Consider the following 15,207-nt stretch of genomic DNA (forward strand, 5'->3'; position numbering starts at 1 on the left):
CCCATCACACAGACTTAAAAACATACTGATGCACCTGCGCATTTAAACAATATCTATGTTGGAAGCATTTCTAAATGCAGAGAAGGTATGAATGCCACTGTCAGTGTTGGGGGGCTGCTTTGTGACGTCAGCCTTCTCATGCTGAGCCCAATATTAATTCTGATGTCAATGAAGCAAAAAGCCAATTTAACTGGTGGACTGCGCTCTCAGGCCACCAATTGTGTTTTGGAGCTTGTAATAGTTTTCCACCAATCTCAGGGAAGCTGGAAATATAGTCATAATTGTGTCACCACTCGTACATACATTGGCCTAGTTAAATATTTGCACTGTGTGGTAATAGGGTGGATTCCAGAGCACTGCTCACTCCAGGTCTTTCAGAATCTCAGCAGGTAGAAGTGCCCTTCAATATGCCCGAATAGCCATTTACAACATAATTATTGTTTGCCTGTAGTTTATTTATCTTAAAGTGCAGATTCTTTTTTTATAATCTTTATTAGTGCCACAAGGCGGCTTACATTAATACTGCAATGAGGTACTGTGAAAATTGGCCAGTGGCCACACTCCATCACCTGTCCGGGTACACAGAGGGCAAATTCAAAATGTCTAATTCACCTAACAAGCACCTTTTTCGTGATTTGTGGGAGGAAACCGGAGTGCCCGGAGGAAACCCACGCCGACACGTGAGAATGTGCAGACTCCGCACAGACAGTGATCCAAGCCGGGAATCGATCCCAGATCCATGGCGCTGTGAAGCAACAGTGCTAACCACTGTGCCACAGTGCCTTGTTCTTTGGAGAGAGATATTGCGATCAAAATGTCTTGCACAACTGTGTGTAGGGAAATTTTAAAAGATTCTCTCCCCTTGCTTGAGGAATCCTGAAATAAACCAGTTACGTCAATAATGTTGATTACCAGCATTAAGTGCCTTGGGAAACAAAATCACTCAAATACTGCATCATTGAGCTAAGTACTGTCACAATGCAATTAGACACCACAGGTAGCTCTTCGCATGTCTCTGTGTAGGTGTTACAGAACTATGTGTATTGTTCAAGGAACATTCCTTAGTGTCATGGATTATCTTCTGAAAGGCAAGACTATATATCTCAAAGAGGTTTCGATCTTCATATTCAGTAGGAGATAAGAAAATCCATGTAACTCTGCAGGGATCAGGCAGATAATATCTTAACAGAAAGGGTCTGTTTGTTTCTCAGTAGAAAGGTTGGCAAAGAAACACATCCAAAAGTACTTAGCTGTTTAAGTTGCCTGTTTAATCCTTTCATTAACCAACTCAAGGCTGTGTTATTGAATTAACTGAAACATCTGGGTGTTACTAATTACTACTGCAAATGACTTGTCTCTGAAAAAGACTTAATAGTTAAATCAGTTAAGAAGGTTTCTGCATATTACCTATTATCTATACAATGATGTGGGTGTACATTAGAAAGCCACATGTAAACTAGGGGAAATAAACACTTCGGTTGTTCATCCAAGTTACTTTGTGCACAAAGTCATACTACTCTCCATAGCAACTGAAAGTGTTTGTTAACAAGGGACAACCATTCCATGAAGCACACCAAAACTAGTTGGTGATAGTCCAAATCATGATATCATGAATAAAGTAAGGCCATGCAGTCCTTTTTTAAACATTATTACTTTCAATGTTACATTATTTATATTATAATATCTTGGGCCTGTGTAAAACTAACAACATTTATTTATTAAATATAAATATTAAACACCTTGAATCAGATCCCACTTAATGTGGATTATTCAATTAATAATTTTCATTTAATTCAATGAGGTTCACTCCTTGGTTCTCTCCTAATTCTTAGCCACATGCTGCCCATCAGCAACGTCATGTCACGTACCAAGTGTATGCTGACACCATCCAGCTCTACCTCACCACCTTTCAGCCCCTCCACTGACTCTGATTCGCCCTACTGCTCGTCTGACATTCAGTACTAGGACAGAAGATATTTTGTCAAACTAAATATGGGGAAGACCAAAAACCATTATCTTCAGTCCTTACCACAACTCCATTTCCAAACCAACTGCTCCAACCCTGTCATTCTCTGAGGCTGAACCAGACTGTTTAGAACTTACATAACCCTGAAATGTTCATATCATAGAATCCCTACAGTGCAGAAGGAGGCCATTCAGCCCTTCGAGTCTGCACCGACCCGCCGAAAGAGCACCGTAACCTAGGCCCACTCCCCGCCATATCCCCTTAACCCCATCCAACTTTTGAACACTAGGGAGCAACATGGCCATGAGGTCATGTTGCAGCTGTACAAAACTCTGGTGCGGCCGCATTTGGAGTATTGCGTGCAATTCTGCTCGCCGCATTACAGGAAGGATGTGGAAGCATTGGAAAGGGTGCAGAGGAGATTTACCAGAATGTTGCCTGGTATGGAGGGAAGATCTTATGAGGGAAAGCTGAGGGACTTGAGGCTGTTTTCGTTAGAGAGAAGAAGGTTAAGAGGTGACTTAATTGAGGCATACAAGATGATCAGAGGATTAGTTTGGGTGGACAGTGAGAGCCTGTTTCCTCGGATGGTGATGACGTAGCTTTAACTTGAGGGGAGATAGATACAGGACAGATGTCAGAGGTTGGTTCTTTACTCAGAGAGTAGTAAAGGCGTGGAATGCCCTGCCTGCAACAGTAGTGGACTCGCCAACGCTAAACGCATTCAAATGGTCATTGGATAGACATATGGACGATAAGGGAATAGTGTAGATGGGCTTTAGAGTGGTTTCACAGGTTGGCGCAACATCGAGGGCCGAAGGGCCTGTACTGCGCTGTAATGTTCTATGTTCTATGCTCTAATCCACCTAACCTGCACCTTTCATGTGTTCAAACCACATATCCATCCAAAAGTTATGGAGGGCTTTTGGAGGCCTGAAAGCTCTGGAATTCCTGCCCTAACCTTCTCTTCATCTCTAAGCTCTCTCTCCTCCCTTGAGACACTCATTAAATCTGACCAAGTTATTGGTCACCTGCCCTAATATATCCCTATGTGGTTCAAGGATGTTTCCCTATATTAAAGCCTCGATACAATTGTCTTGTTAATGATGGGCTGATAGATAGTTTGGTCGGTAAAGGGACAATCCAGTTTGGAACAAACCTTTACCGAAGAGACAATATGGGATTTGATTAATTGCTGTGCAGAGTTTATTGATTTTGAAAGAAAAAAAGAAAAAGAAAGGCAAGTATTTCTACAGTGCTTTTCACAACCACTGGATGTCTGAAAGCGCTTTCCATCCAGTGAAGTACTTTCTGAAATGTAGCCAATATGAGGACAGCAAACTTCCACAAATAGCAATGTGATAATGAACAAGAAAATCAGGGTTTGAATGAGGGATGAATATTGGTCAAAACACTGGGAAACAATTCCCTGGTCTTCTTTCAAATTGTGACATTAGATCTTTTACATCCATTCGAGCCGGCAGATGGGGCCTCAGTTTAATGTCTGCATCCAAAAGATGCACCTCTGTCAATGCAGTGTTCCCTCTGTGCTGCTCTGGAGTGTCAGCCTGGGATGGGAGAATCGTTTGGGTGTGGCAATTAGCTACAACCATCGAGGCGGATGAGGCAAAATTAGCCATGATTCCTGCTTTTATATATTAGCAGTTCTGAACAGGAGTCATATTGGACTCAAAATGTGATTTCTGTTTCTCTGGAGATGCTGCCAGACCAGCTGAGCTTTTCCAACATTTTCTGTTTTTATCTCCAATCTCCATCATCCGCAGGATCTAAATATTATCTTTTATTTAAATACTATTGAATGGCTTAGGGTGGAAAGTACGTGCGGCTGAGTATAAGGTAAAGTCAGCTGCAGTCTCTAATCAAATTGCTTCATGGAAACCATGGTTTCCCACAGGAAGAACAGCCCCTTCGGCAGGATACCTGACTCTAGACATCCCCCATCAAACAATATCCTGAAGAGAAAAATTATACTGTCACAGCACACAGGGTGTGCCAACACCACACAGGGAATGCCAATGCCACCCAGGGAATGCCAATGCCACACAGGGAATGCCAACGACACACAGGGAATGTCAATGCCACACAGGGAATTTCAATGCCACACAGGGATGCCAATGACACACAGGGTGTGCCAACGCCACACAGGGAATGCCAATGCCATACAGGGAATGCCAATGCCACATAGGGAATGTCAATGCCACACAGGGAATGCCAATGCCACACAGGGAATGCCAATGACACACAGGGTGTGCCAATGCCACACAGGGAATGCCAATGCCTCACAGGGAATGCCAATGCCACACAGGGTGTGCCAACACCACACAGGGAATGCCAATGCCACACGGGAATGCCAATGACACACAGGAAGTGCCAATGCCATACAGGGAATGCCAATGACACACAGGGAATGCCACTGCTACACAGGGTGTGCCAGTGCCACAGGGAATGCCAATGCCACAGTGAATGTCAATGCCACACAGGGTGTGCCAGTGCCACAGGGAATGCCAATGCCACACAGAGAATGCCAATGACACACAGGGAATGCCAATGCCAAACAGGGAATGCCAGTGCCACACAGAGAATGCCAATGCCACCCAGAGAATGCCAATGACACACAGGGAATGTCAATGACACACAGGGAATGCCAATACCACACAGGGTGTGCCAGTGCCACAGGGAATGCCAATACCACACAGGGTGTGCCAGTGCCACACAGGATGTGCCAACTCCACAGAGGGTGTGTCAACTCCACGCAGGGAGTGCCAATGCCACACAGGCCTCAGCAGCTCACCATCACCTCACAAGCAACTAGGATAGGCAATCAATGCTGGCTTTGCCATAAAATCCTGACAGTGCAGAAGGAGGCCATTCAGCCCATCGAGTCTACACCAGCCCTACATAGGCCCTCTCCCCATAACCACATAACCCCACTGAAACTGCACAACTTTGGACATCAAGTACCACTTTATCATAGTCAATCCACCTAACCTGTACATCTTTGGACTGTAGGAGGAAACCGGAGCACCCGGAGGAAACCCACCCAGAAACGGGGAGAACATGCAAACTCCACACAGTCACCCAAGGCTGGAAGCAAACCTGGGTCCTTGGCACTGTGAGGGAGCAGTGCTAACCGCTGTGCCACCATGCTGTGCCAGTGATACCCAGGTCCCACGAAAGAATAGAAGTGTTCAAACCGTCTCATACTGTTCCCAAAGTGACAAGTCTTCACATGGACACCTGGACAATAAGCATCAGCAAATCATTTGGATTATCAAGGGCTGTGAAGTCGAGCCTAAGCCTCACTTCATGCTTGTTTGCAACAGGGTTCACTGGAGAATGTCAACCACCCTCTCTCCCACATGAATCCATTAGCGCTGTCCCAACCAAAGTTAGCGAATTCAGCCAATGTGGGATCAGACCTGACGAGTACTTGCGGCAGAACATGAATAGCTGAGGATGCTTCAAAATTCAATTTTGCCATGACATAAGAAAGTGTTTTGTTTTTCATTTCATTCCTGAGCATGAGATCAAACTGAAGAAGATTATTAGTGTGTATTAGAATACCCCAGCCATGTTGATGTAGAACTGCCCACACGATTGCTCTAACATGGAAAGTAGAATATCTCATCCCAGCCAACAAAACGAAAACACTGTAGATACTGGAAATAGGAAATAAAAACAGAAAATAATGAGAATTCTCAGCAGGTCGGGGAGGGGGGGGGAGCGGGGGGGCATCTGTGGGGAGAGAAACTGTGTGAGTGTTGCAATCCATCAGAACCCATCCAAGTTCACTCAATATATATGACCCCTCTCTCCAGTTGCTCCATCTGGACCTGTAAAGACTTAATTACCTGCAAAGACTTACATTCAAAGTATCAAATACCCCAGCCATGTTGATGGAGAACTGCCCACACGATTGCTCTAACATGGAAAGTAGAATATCTCATCCCAGCCAACAAAACGAAAACACTGTAAATACTGTAAATAGGAAATAAAAACAGAAAATAATGAGAATTCTCAGTGGGCTGGGGGGGGGGGGGGGATCTGTGGGGAGAGAAACTGTGTGAGTGTTGCAATCCATCAGAACCCATCCAAGTTCACTCAATATATATGACCCCTCTCTCCAGTTGCTCCATCTGGACCTGTAAAGACTTAATTACCTACAAAGACTCACATTCAAAGTATCATCTTGCATCATTGACTTTGTCTATATATATGTTTATGGAACCCAGTTCTTCATTCACCTGAGGAAGGAGCAGTGCTCCGAAAGCTAGTGATTTGAAACAAACCTGTTGGACTTTAACCTGGTGTTCTAAGACTTATTACTAAATGCATAGGTGTGGGAGGGGAGGGGGGAAGGGCGCAAATTGAGGGGAATTAATCCCTCCCAAAATTGGGAAAAGCCCCCTCAAAAATTAAAGCAGGATTGGACTGATCCAATCCGCTTTATCACACTGAATTGGGAACCAAAATAAAATTGTGGTCTTGGTTTATTTTGATGACAAATATGTGGGCTAATTCCAACATTCGTGTCGTTTTAAAATTCCGCTCATTCCTCCGCCACGACCGAAAGAGCAAATGTGGAAACATGAAGAAAAATGCGTGGGAAAGCCTTGTGACAGTCAAGAAGAGGCTCAAATGTTGGAAGAAACCCCAATTTCTAAACGAATGCACGAGTGGGTGGGTAGATGTTTGTATTGCTTGGTTGTATCAGATGTTGTTTTTTTAAAATTCGCTGCAGCTTTGCCAGCGTTATATTAGAAATAAACTGCGCAGGAAATGGCAGGTCTGTGCTCAGCAAGTGATCCAGTCAGCCCGACTGGTCGAGCCCCCCTTTTGCTGTCTGGAGCTCTGTAACCTGCTCGGACCGCTCCTTGCGATTTCCCTCCCAGCTGTGAGGCCGAAGGAACAAGCGTCACCGGGCGGGGCTGCTCCAACGCAGGCTTGTTCACGCCAATGAAAGCAGTTGCTTCAAGTCCGAGCGTTGGGACAGGACGGGGACAGGAGCAGCGAGTGAAGAACCTGGATGCGTGTTATTATCTGGGACTGCTACGCTCGGGCAAAACAAATACACTTCGAGGGGCGCCTGACTGCTTGCAGATCTCACACATGGATAGGAGCAAAGGTAAGTGAGTGGGACTGGGGGGGTCTCCCATCAACCTCCCCAAACTACTCTTGACTTTCCCAGTCTTCTTTGCTCATGTCTTTGTGGATCTCTCACCCCCCACCCCCACACCAACACCTCTCCTCCCCTTCGTCAATTTCAAATGGACACTGACAGTGGAGGGGAGCAAACTTGTAATTGACATAACCGCTCCCAAATCAAGTCACCGCTCTAGGTTTCCGGGAAAAGATCTCCGAGGTAGCAATTTGCCCCTCGGTTGTCATCGACCCCTGGCGTCCTCATTCTTTAGACGGAAGCCTGTCGTTTGCAGAATCTCCCAACAAGCAAACACACTCCTTGCTCCGGCAGGATAGTCCCAGAGACTGTACTGCAGGCGAGGGGGAAGCAGACCTCTCTGCTACTTGAGGCTCCGATTTTAAAGTTGAACACCGCGCTGCAGCCTGCCCAACTCTCGCTGGGTGGGTGGGCAAAAGGTCCTGCGTTAACCATGAGCGTTTGGGACGATCTCCTGGGCGTTTACAGCTCTCAAACTTGCTCCCTTTAACTTCAGAATGGGCAAAAGCTGAGACACCCGACTCCAGATGTGTGCTGCCGAATTAGCCCCGGATTGGTGACATGTTGCTCGACGGCGGCTCCAGAGATGTCCCCTATACTAATTCAATGGCTTCGGATGTTTCAATCTAATAATGGATGGTTCGTTTACGGGTCGTGCTGTCTCTTACCGAGACTATGGGGGGGGGGGGGGGGGGGGGCGAACAGAGAGCCACTTGATGCCACACGTGTACGCAGACATCTTAAAGCAACAAGGGTCCTCTCAAATTCTCACTGTTTAAAAAACAATCAAGGCAGGAGATAAATGGTTGACAGTCCCCAGTGTAAATATTGCAGTTCAATCCCATTCTATTTTACAAGCGACCATGAAGAGTTTGTAAACAAAAGGATGTCGCCACTGAGAGATTTGGTCAGTCACGGTTGGCGTGAGGAAAGTTTGGGTTGGGTGGCGTCAGTCTCAGGTAACGAAACCTTTGCGCGTTTTGTTTACGAACATCCCATCAAAGTGATTTTTAAATCCTTTTTTTTGCTCGACTGATTTTGCGAGCGTCTTTAGTTTTTTTTGTAGACTGGAAGGATGTGAGAGAACACGGGTCTGTCTATTAGAATTAAAGGCTGCCTCACTTGCGAACAGAGAATGGCAAAGTAAACATTCCCCAGTGAGCCAACCTGGTCGCTTACCTGGGCGTGTTGTATACTTTCTGTTCCTGAAAATTGAATTTACTTAAACCTTGAAAGCTCTCACATAATGCCTTTTTGGGGGGGGGGGGGGGGGGGGGGGTGACCCTTTTAGGAAATACAATTCCACATTTCATCTGTTGTATACAAGTGGCATGGGTGGAGATATTCTACTTTACAGATCCCAATTGATTAGTTAGCGTGTGCACAGTAGGGAGATTCAAATCCCTTTACTGCCACTTCTGCTGTTGAGGATTGTTTGCGGGGCTAAGTGTTTTCCATTCTTCGGCGAGGTTATCTGAGGAGAGGCCAGAGAGGAGTCAATTCCTTTGCCACTTAAACATGCCAGCTGTCGGGTCAAACGAGGAGCAGCGCTGACAACATCCACGGAGAATTTCTGGGGGATGAACCATCCCACTCCTTCTGACGAAAGCAAATAAGAGCTTTAAGCGAAAACATGTTCAGCATCTGATCAGCAGAAATGTGATTTATCGACTTGTGCCTATTTTAATGCCATCTGTTCTGTGCTGTGATAGCTATGGCTCAATCAGTCTGGTTAGCAGATCGTGTCACCACAACACTGCTGATATTGTTCACTAAAAATCCACATATATTTGGTGTTGTCAGCTGGGGGATTGGTCTTTACTTTTTTTAAAATATAAAGTTGCCAATTATTTTTTCCAATTAAGGGGCAATTTAGCATAGCCAATCCACCTACCCTGAATTTCGTTTGGGTTGTCAGGGTGGGACCCATGTGGCCACGGGGACAACGTGCAAACTCCACATGGATAATGACCAGGGGCTGGGATTGAACCTGGGTCCTCGGCGTGTGAGGCTGCAGTGCTAACCACTCCGCCACTACTGCCCTAGAATTAGTCTTTACAATGCAACTACAAAAGTAACTTAGTGGCATGGAGGGCAATTAGTAGAAATATTTTTTTAAAAATTAGGTCCAATCCATTTGAATTTTAATGATAAAATAAATGATGGAAGTGTGAACAGCGCCCTCAGGATCTGTAGTACCGTTGGACTATCTTGTTGACCATAATGGCAGTAAATCAGGAGAGCAGTTATAGTTTCATGGCTTTGCTGGCCCACCTAGCTCAGTTGAAAGTTGCAGGTCTTCCCATAAGGTAGTGCCATGGACAGTATGTCCACAATAAAAGTGTTTTTCTGTGGTGGGGGGAACTTGTTTTCTTATCTTCAGAGTAGTTGTCTCAATTTAATGAAATTCAGCAGCAAGCAGTTTTGAGTTTAATAATGAGAAGGTTACTTATTCTCCCATACCTGCCCAAAGGTTTAAAAAAAACTCGTCTCCCTCACGACTCATACGCACTATCACTCACACAAGGCCGAGACACAGGTAAAGGGGAAAACAATACAATTATAACGTATAATCATCTCAGTCTCTCTTTGTGGTAGGCAATAGTTTCTTAGTTGAGTTGATTCCTTTAGTTGAAGTGAAGGCCTTGTAAGAAAAGGTTTCTCAGTAAACAGTGAGGCTTAGAGTAGTTGAATTTCCAGGAGGTTGGTACTCAGGTGATCTTGATGTTGAGACACGTCAGGGAAAGTCCTTCTACCTTCAAGGTATTGCTGTTTGTTACCGTGGCTGCTTTTTTGACTGCAGCTGGGTTGACGGTTTTCTGATGGTCTCCATGTCTCAGAACAGCTGTTGCTGTTATTTTGAAAGCAGGCATTAAACATGTCTCACCACGTGATCTGTTACAATTCCAAAGTGCTTTTCCAAATAAGATTGTGTGTTAGTCCGATAAACATCTGTGTTGTGGCTTTTCGCACAAGATTTTCAGACAGATAGGATTTTTGTGTTTGGATGAGTGGCCATCACAATACAGTGAAAGATCAAGGAAATCCATTTCAGTCATTGAGTTTCAATGTCTCTTTTGTTCCCGGTGAAGCAAGAGGATGAGTTGACTGCAAGCCCCATTGTCTGCAGGTTTTTGTCCATCCTTAAACATATAATAATAATCTTTATTGTCATAAGTAGGCATACATTAACACTGTCATGAAGTTACTGTGAAAAGCCCCTGGTCGCCACATTCTGGTGCCTGTTCGGGTCAGTAAGGGAGAATTCAGAAGGTCCAATTCACCGAACAAACACATCTTTTGGACTTGTGGGAGGAAACCGGAGCACCCAGAGGAAACCCACGCAGACACAGGGAGAACGTGCATACTCTGCACAGACAGTGACCCAAGCCGGGAATCGAACCCGAGTCCCTGGTGCTGTGAAGCAATGGTGCTAGCCACCGTGCTACCATGCCTCCCACAATGAGACGTGTGAATTCCACAGGTGACTGTGAGGTTCCTTCACTCAGGTTCATATTTAATCAGGTATTGACTTCAGATTCTACTGTGTAAGTTCAAATGCCAAAAGTCACATGGTACGCTGAAGCCATCTTAACAACATTTGTGGTCACTTTTTCAAGTATAGTTTTCAAATGGTAATATCTTCATGCCTGTATTGGGCATGACAGTAGGTTTGGATGAACAGAGCCCTTTAACATGCCGTGTTCACTCTAAACCCTTTTTGTAAGTTAACTGAACAGCTTCTGAGTTTTGTCAAAGGCCATCAACGTGAAACACTGGTGGAATCTTCCTGGTTCTGCAGAAGTGGGGATGCGAGGAAGTAATGAAATGGCTGTTCTGGGTCAGCTATCTGAAGAATTGCTGCCTCAGGCTGATTTTGTCAGAGGTGGGGTGAGACTGGAAATCACTACCCACCTGTTAGAGGCAGGTGGCGAACCTACATAATTCAGTGCCCAATTGTGGGCAGACAGGGACACCATAAGGCCAAAGCCTAAGGTGAGGAAGTCTTATGGTGCAAGGGCCCCTGCCTCTAAGCCAGTAACTCTGGATTTGATTCCCAGTCTGACTTAATGGCAGTGGAAGGTACACTCATAACAAGGCCAAAGAAGTTGATTATCAACTTGCAAATTCTTCCAACAGATTGGGAGAGGTTCGGAGTCAACCATGCGTGATGTCGTGTGGCAGCACTCTGGCTTCAGATTAGCAACCTTTTCCAGGACGAAACAAGCTACGGAAAGCAGGCCGACACGCCTACTTTAGATGCAGGAAATCAAAGAAGAAGAAAGCACTAAAACGGGGTCAGAAAAGTGACCAGAGGTCAGCGAGCAGAAGGGCTGGAAAAATGGCAAGAGTTCAACAATCGAGTGTTGATAGGAGAACATTTAGGGGAGAGGTCATTTTGCCATAAGTTTAGGAGGAGTAAGAATCATTAATTGGGAAATGGGGTGAGTACAGATTGGGGCTGAATAAGTTGGAGTCAAAGGTTGGCGGAAAAATGGCAGCTGAACAATCGTCTACCATCCAAAATAAAACACCTTTAGATAAAGTCAAGGTAAATTCTCTAGAAAGGGAAAGATGAGGGCAAAGAAAGTCAGAGCTCCCTGCATGACAACAGAGATAAAAATTAATATAAAGAAGAAAATGCCAGCTTATGACAGATGTTAGGTGGGAATTACAACTGACAACAGCTTGAATATAGAAGGTTCAGATGGAAGGTGAAGAAGTAAATAAAAGAAGCAAAGTGGGAGTGTGAAAGGAAACTGCCAGCTAGCATAAGGGGAATCCCAAAGTCGTCTATGGGCATATTTATTGTAAAAAGAAGGGGAAGGGATAAAACATTGGATTTACGCCTGTTGGCAGAGGACATAGATTGGTATGAAATTATTACATTGGATCTGTCTTTACAAAGGAAGATGCAACCCAGGTTAACCCTTCAGATACTAGAAGGGTTTAAAATTGATACGGAGCAGATATTGGATTAGATGTATGTACTTAAAGTGGATAAGTCACCAGGACCAGATGTGATGCATCTGAGGGCATAATTTTCTGGTATTCCTTAGATTCGAGGGTGGTTCCAGAAGACTGGAGAATTGCAAATGTTACACCCTTATTTAAAAAAGGGTATAAAGGGAAGTCCAGCAACAACAGGCTAGTCTGTTTAACTTCAATCATGGGGAAACGTCTAGAAACAAAATTTAGAGTTACGTAGAAAATATGGGTTAATTAAAGAAAGCCAGCATGGGTTTCTTGAAAGAAAACGGTTTTTAGCTAACTTGTTTTTTGAAGAGATAACAGAGGGTTGAAAAGGGAAATGCAGTGAATGAGGTGTACATGGACGTCCATAGGGCATTTGATACATTGCTGCACAACAGACTTGTGAGTGCCATTATATCTGATGGAATGAAAGGGAAAGCAGCAATTGGATAGAAAATTGGCTCAGTGAGACAAAGCTGTATTATGGTTAATGGATATTTTCCATGCTGGAGGAATGTTTGAAGTGGAGATCCCCAGAGGGGTCAGTGTTGGGACCCTTGCTTTTCCTGATGTATATTAGTGATCGAGGCCTTGGTGTACAACGCACAATTTCAATATTTGTAGATGATATGAAACTGAGTGAGAAGCACTGTGAACTGTAAGAAGGATAGATTGGAATTTCAAAAGGACATAGACAAGTTGGTGGAATGGGCAGTGTCGCAGATTTACCTGGTCAGAGCCATAACTCAAATTTAACAAGGCATAATAGGACACAATATTCCCAGCAACAGATAGAAATCTGCCTCGCAACAGCAGTAGCCAGCCTATAAAAGGCAGGGTGAGATTCGTCATTCCCAGTAATGAGATTAGCAGATAGGATCAGGTGTAAATCCCCTATTAGTAGAAAGAGTTTACTCAGGTGATTGAAAGATCAATGAGGTACAGGCATGCTAATGTCTAGAATTAAGGAACTTGAGAGTGGTAGCCATCTAAATACACAGAAGGCCCAATCACAGGAGAACAAAGGTAGAGTTGTCCGGACCCTCAGTCGACACTGAGTAGCCTCAGAAGCAGACAAGCCCCGTTTCCAGCTAACAGCCTGGAGGCTAAGTTTTACATCTAACAGTCTCTAAGTCATAGAGCGAAGGCAGTGCAGAAAACAGTCGTAAAGGCAGTTGAAAATATCTTCACTGGACCAGGACAATTTGCTTCCTAGACTTAATTATCATCCCTGTATTGTGTGATAACTATAAGCTGGTTTTAACTTATAAATTTATTTAATTTGGATGTTGTATGGGGAACAGGGGAACTCTAAAGGAGTTCAGGGATTGTAGATATATTTTCGAACAAGGGATATGTTCTACTTAAACTGTGTGTTTAGTAATTCCTTTGTGTAATTGCCTTGGCGTAGTATAGGCCTGTTCATGTGTATTTGTCTTTAATTTAATAATTAGTCTTTAATAATTGATACATAATGACTGAACTTATTCTCTCTGGGGTATTCACACCTTCCAAAAACAAAACTGCACACCCCACAGACCAGTGTTCCAAGTTGGGATGCACTCACAGATAACATCAGCATGGTCTGTGACAATAACATTAAACTAAATGCAAAGAAATGTGAAGGGATTCATTTGGAAGGAAGAACATGGAGAGACAATATGAAATATATGCGACAGCTCCAAAGGGGTTGCAGGAGCAGAGGGAACTCAGTGTATATGTGCACCCACTCATGGAAGATGGGAGGACAGGTTGAGAGCGCGGCTAACAAAGTATATAGTGTCCTATGCTTTATTAATAGGGACATACAGTGTAAGAGCATAGGACACTAATTCAATCTCAGCTGGAGCATTGCATACAGTTCAGGGTGCTACATTTTCAGAATGAACTGAAGACATTGCAGAGAGTGCAGAAATGATTCACGGGAATGGTTTCAGGGATGAGGAACTTCACTTTTGAAGATAAATTGGAGAATCTAGGACTAATATTCTTGAAGAAATTGCTTCTCAGCCTTTAGGCTAAGATCAAGTGTAGGATATTCTTGAAGAAAAGAAGACCAAGAGAAGATTTGATAGGCAGATTAAAAGTTATGAGGGGTTTGGACAGAATAGAAATTGCTACCACTCATGAAAGGATGGAGAATGAGAGGGCAGAGATTTAAGATAATTTGCAAAAGAAGCAAAAGTGACATGAGGAAAAGCCTTTTCACTCAGGGTGATTACGCACTGCCTGAGAACATGGTGTAGGCAGGTTCAATTTAAGTATTCAAAAAAGTTATCTGAACAGGAAGAACATACGGGATTCCGGCAAGAAGTCGGGAGAATGGCACTAAATGAATTGCTCATTCGGAGAATGCAGGCATGATGGACCGAATGGCCTCCTTTTGCGCTGTCACAATTCTGTGATTATGTGACTGGAGGGGATTTGCAGCGGCTGGCTAGCAAGGCTTCTTTCGGTTCGTCCACCCCAATGGAGCCACAGGATTGGGGCCACAACTGTAGCCAAAGTTCATTCTGTGGAGGAATTCCCCCTACACAGGGGTGGCCTGAGGGTTGGGGGCCACGTTATAATTTTTAGTTTTATACATGTTCAAAGGGCTCCCCCTCCTGCAGTGGCAGAACCCATCTCTTCCAGTAAGGCTGCCATCTTTCAGGGCCTGAAGCCCCTAGGAACCTGCCCACCATCCTCAATTGGAAAAGTTATAGAGACAGCCAATTAGGAGGTCACCTATCAGTCACACTGGTGGGCATGTCGCCGGCAAGTGCATATCAGTCAGGCCTGGAAATGGTGTCAAACTGCAATTACCTTTTAGAAAGCCATCAGATTCCATACTTTAACGCCGTTTTGCTCTCCACAGTTGCTCCCGACGTTGTTGATCGGCCAGTTTTCACTTTCATTCTAGCTCTGTTGATATGATTGGGGATTTCCACATTAATTTGTCAGCTTCACTATAGTACTCTCAATATTGATGCGCAGAAAATAAGTGTTCTGAGGTGCATACTGGTGACATCCGACCAGTCACCTTTTGGGTCTTTATTTTATTCTTTTTAGTTCAATGTCACTGACC

General features: G+C 44.3%; 1 protein-coding gene across 3 annotated transcripts in view; it reads left to right on the top strand.

The window, feature by feature from the left end:
• The first annotated feature begins 6,770 nt into the window (after positions 1 to 6,770).
• afap1l2 (actin filament associated protein 1-like 2) overlaps positions 6,771 to 15,207 on the top strand; it is a 251,042-nt gene continuing 242,605 nt past the window's right edge. The window contains exon 1 of one of the 3 annotated variants that reach the window (XM_038822031.1): positions 6,771 to 7,112. In XM_038822031.1, coding sequence (XP_038677959.1) covers positions 6,944 to 7,112 — 169 coding nt within the window. In that variant the 5' untranslated portion in view covers positions 6,771 to 6,943. Of the gene's footprint in view, positions 7,113 to 8,037; positions 8,126 to 15,207 lie in introns of those variants that run through there. The other 2 variants (XM_038822029.1, XM_038822030.1) reach the window with 2 other exon arrangements.

Source organism: Scyliorhinus canicula, chromosome 16 (genome assembly GCF_902713615.1).
Source record: "Scyliorhinus canicula chromosome 16, sScyCan1.1, whole genome shotgun sequence".
NCBI classification, from domain to species: domain Eukaryota; kingdom Metazoa; phylum Chordata; class Chondrichthyes; order Carcharhiniformes; family Scyliorhinidae; genus Scyliorhinus; species Scyliorhinus canicula.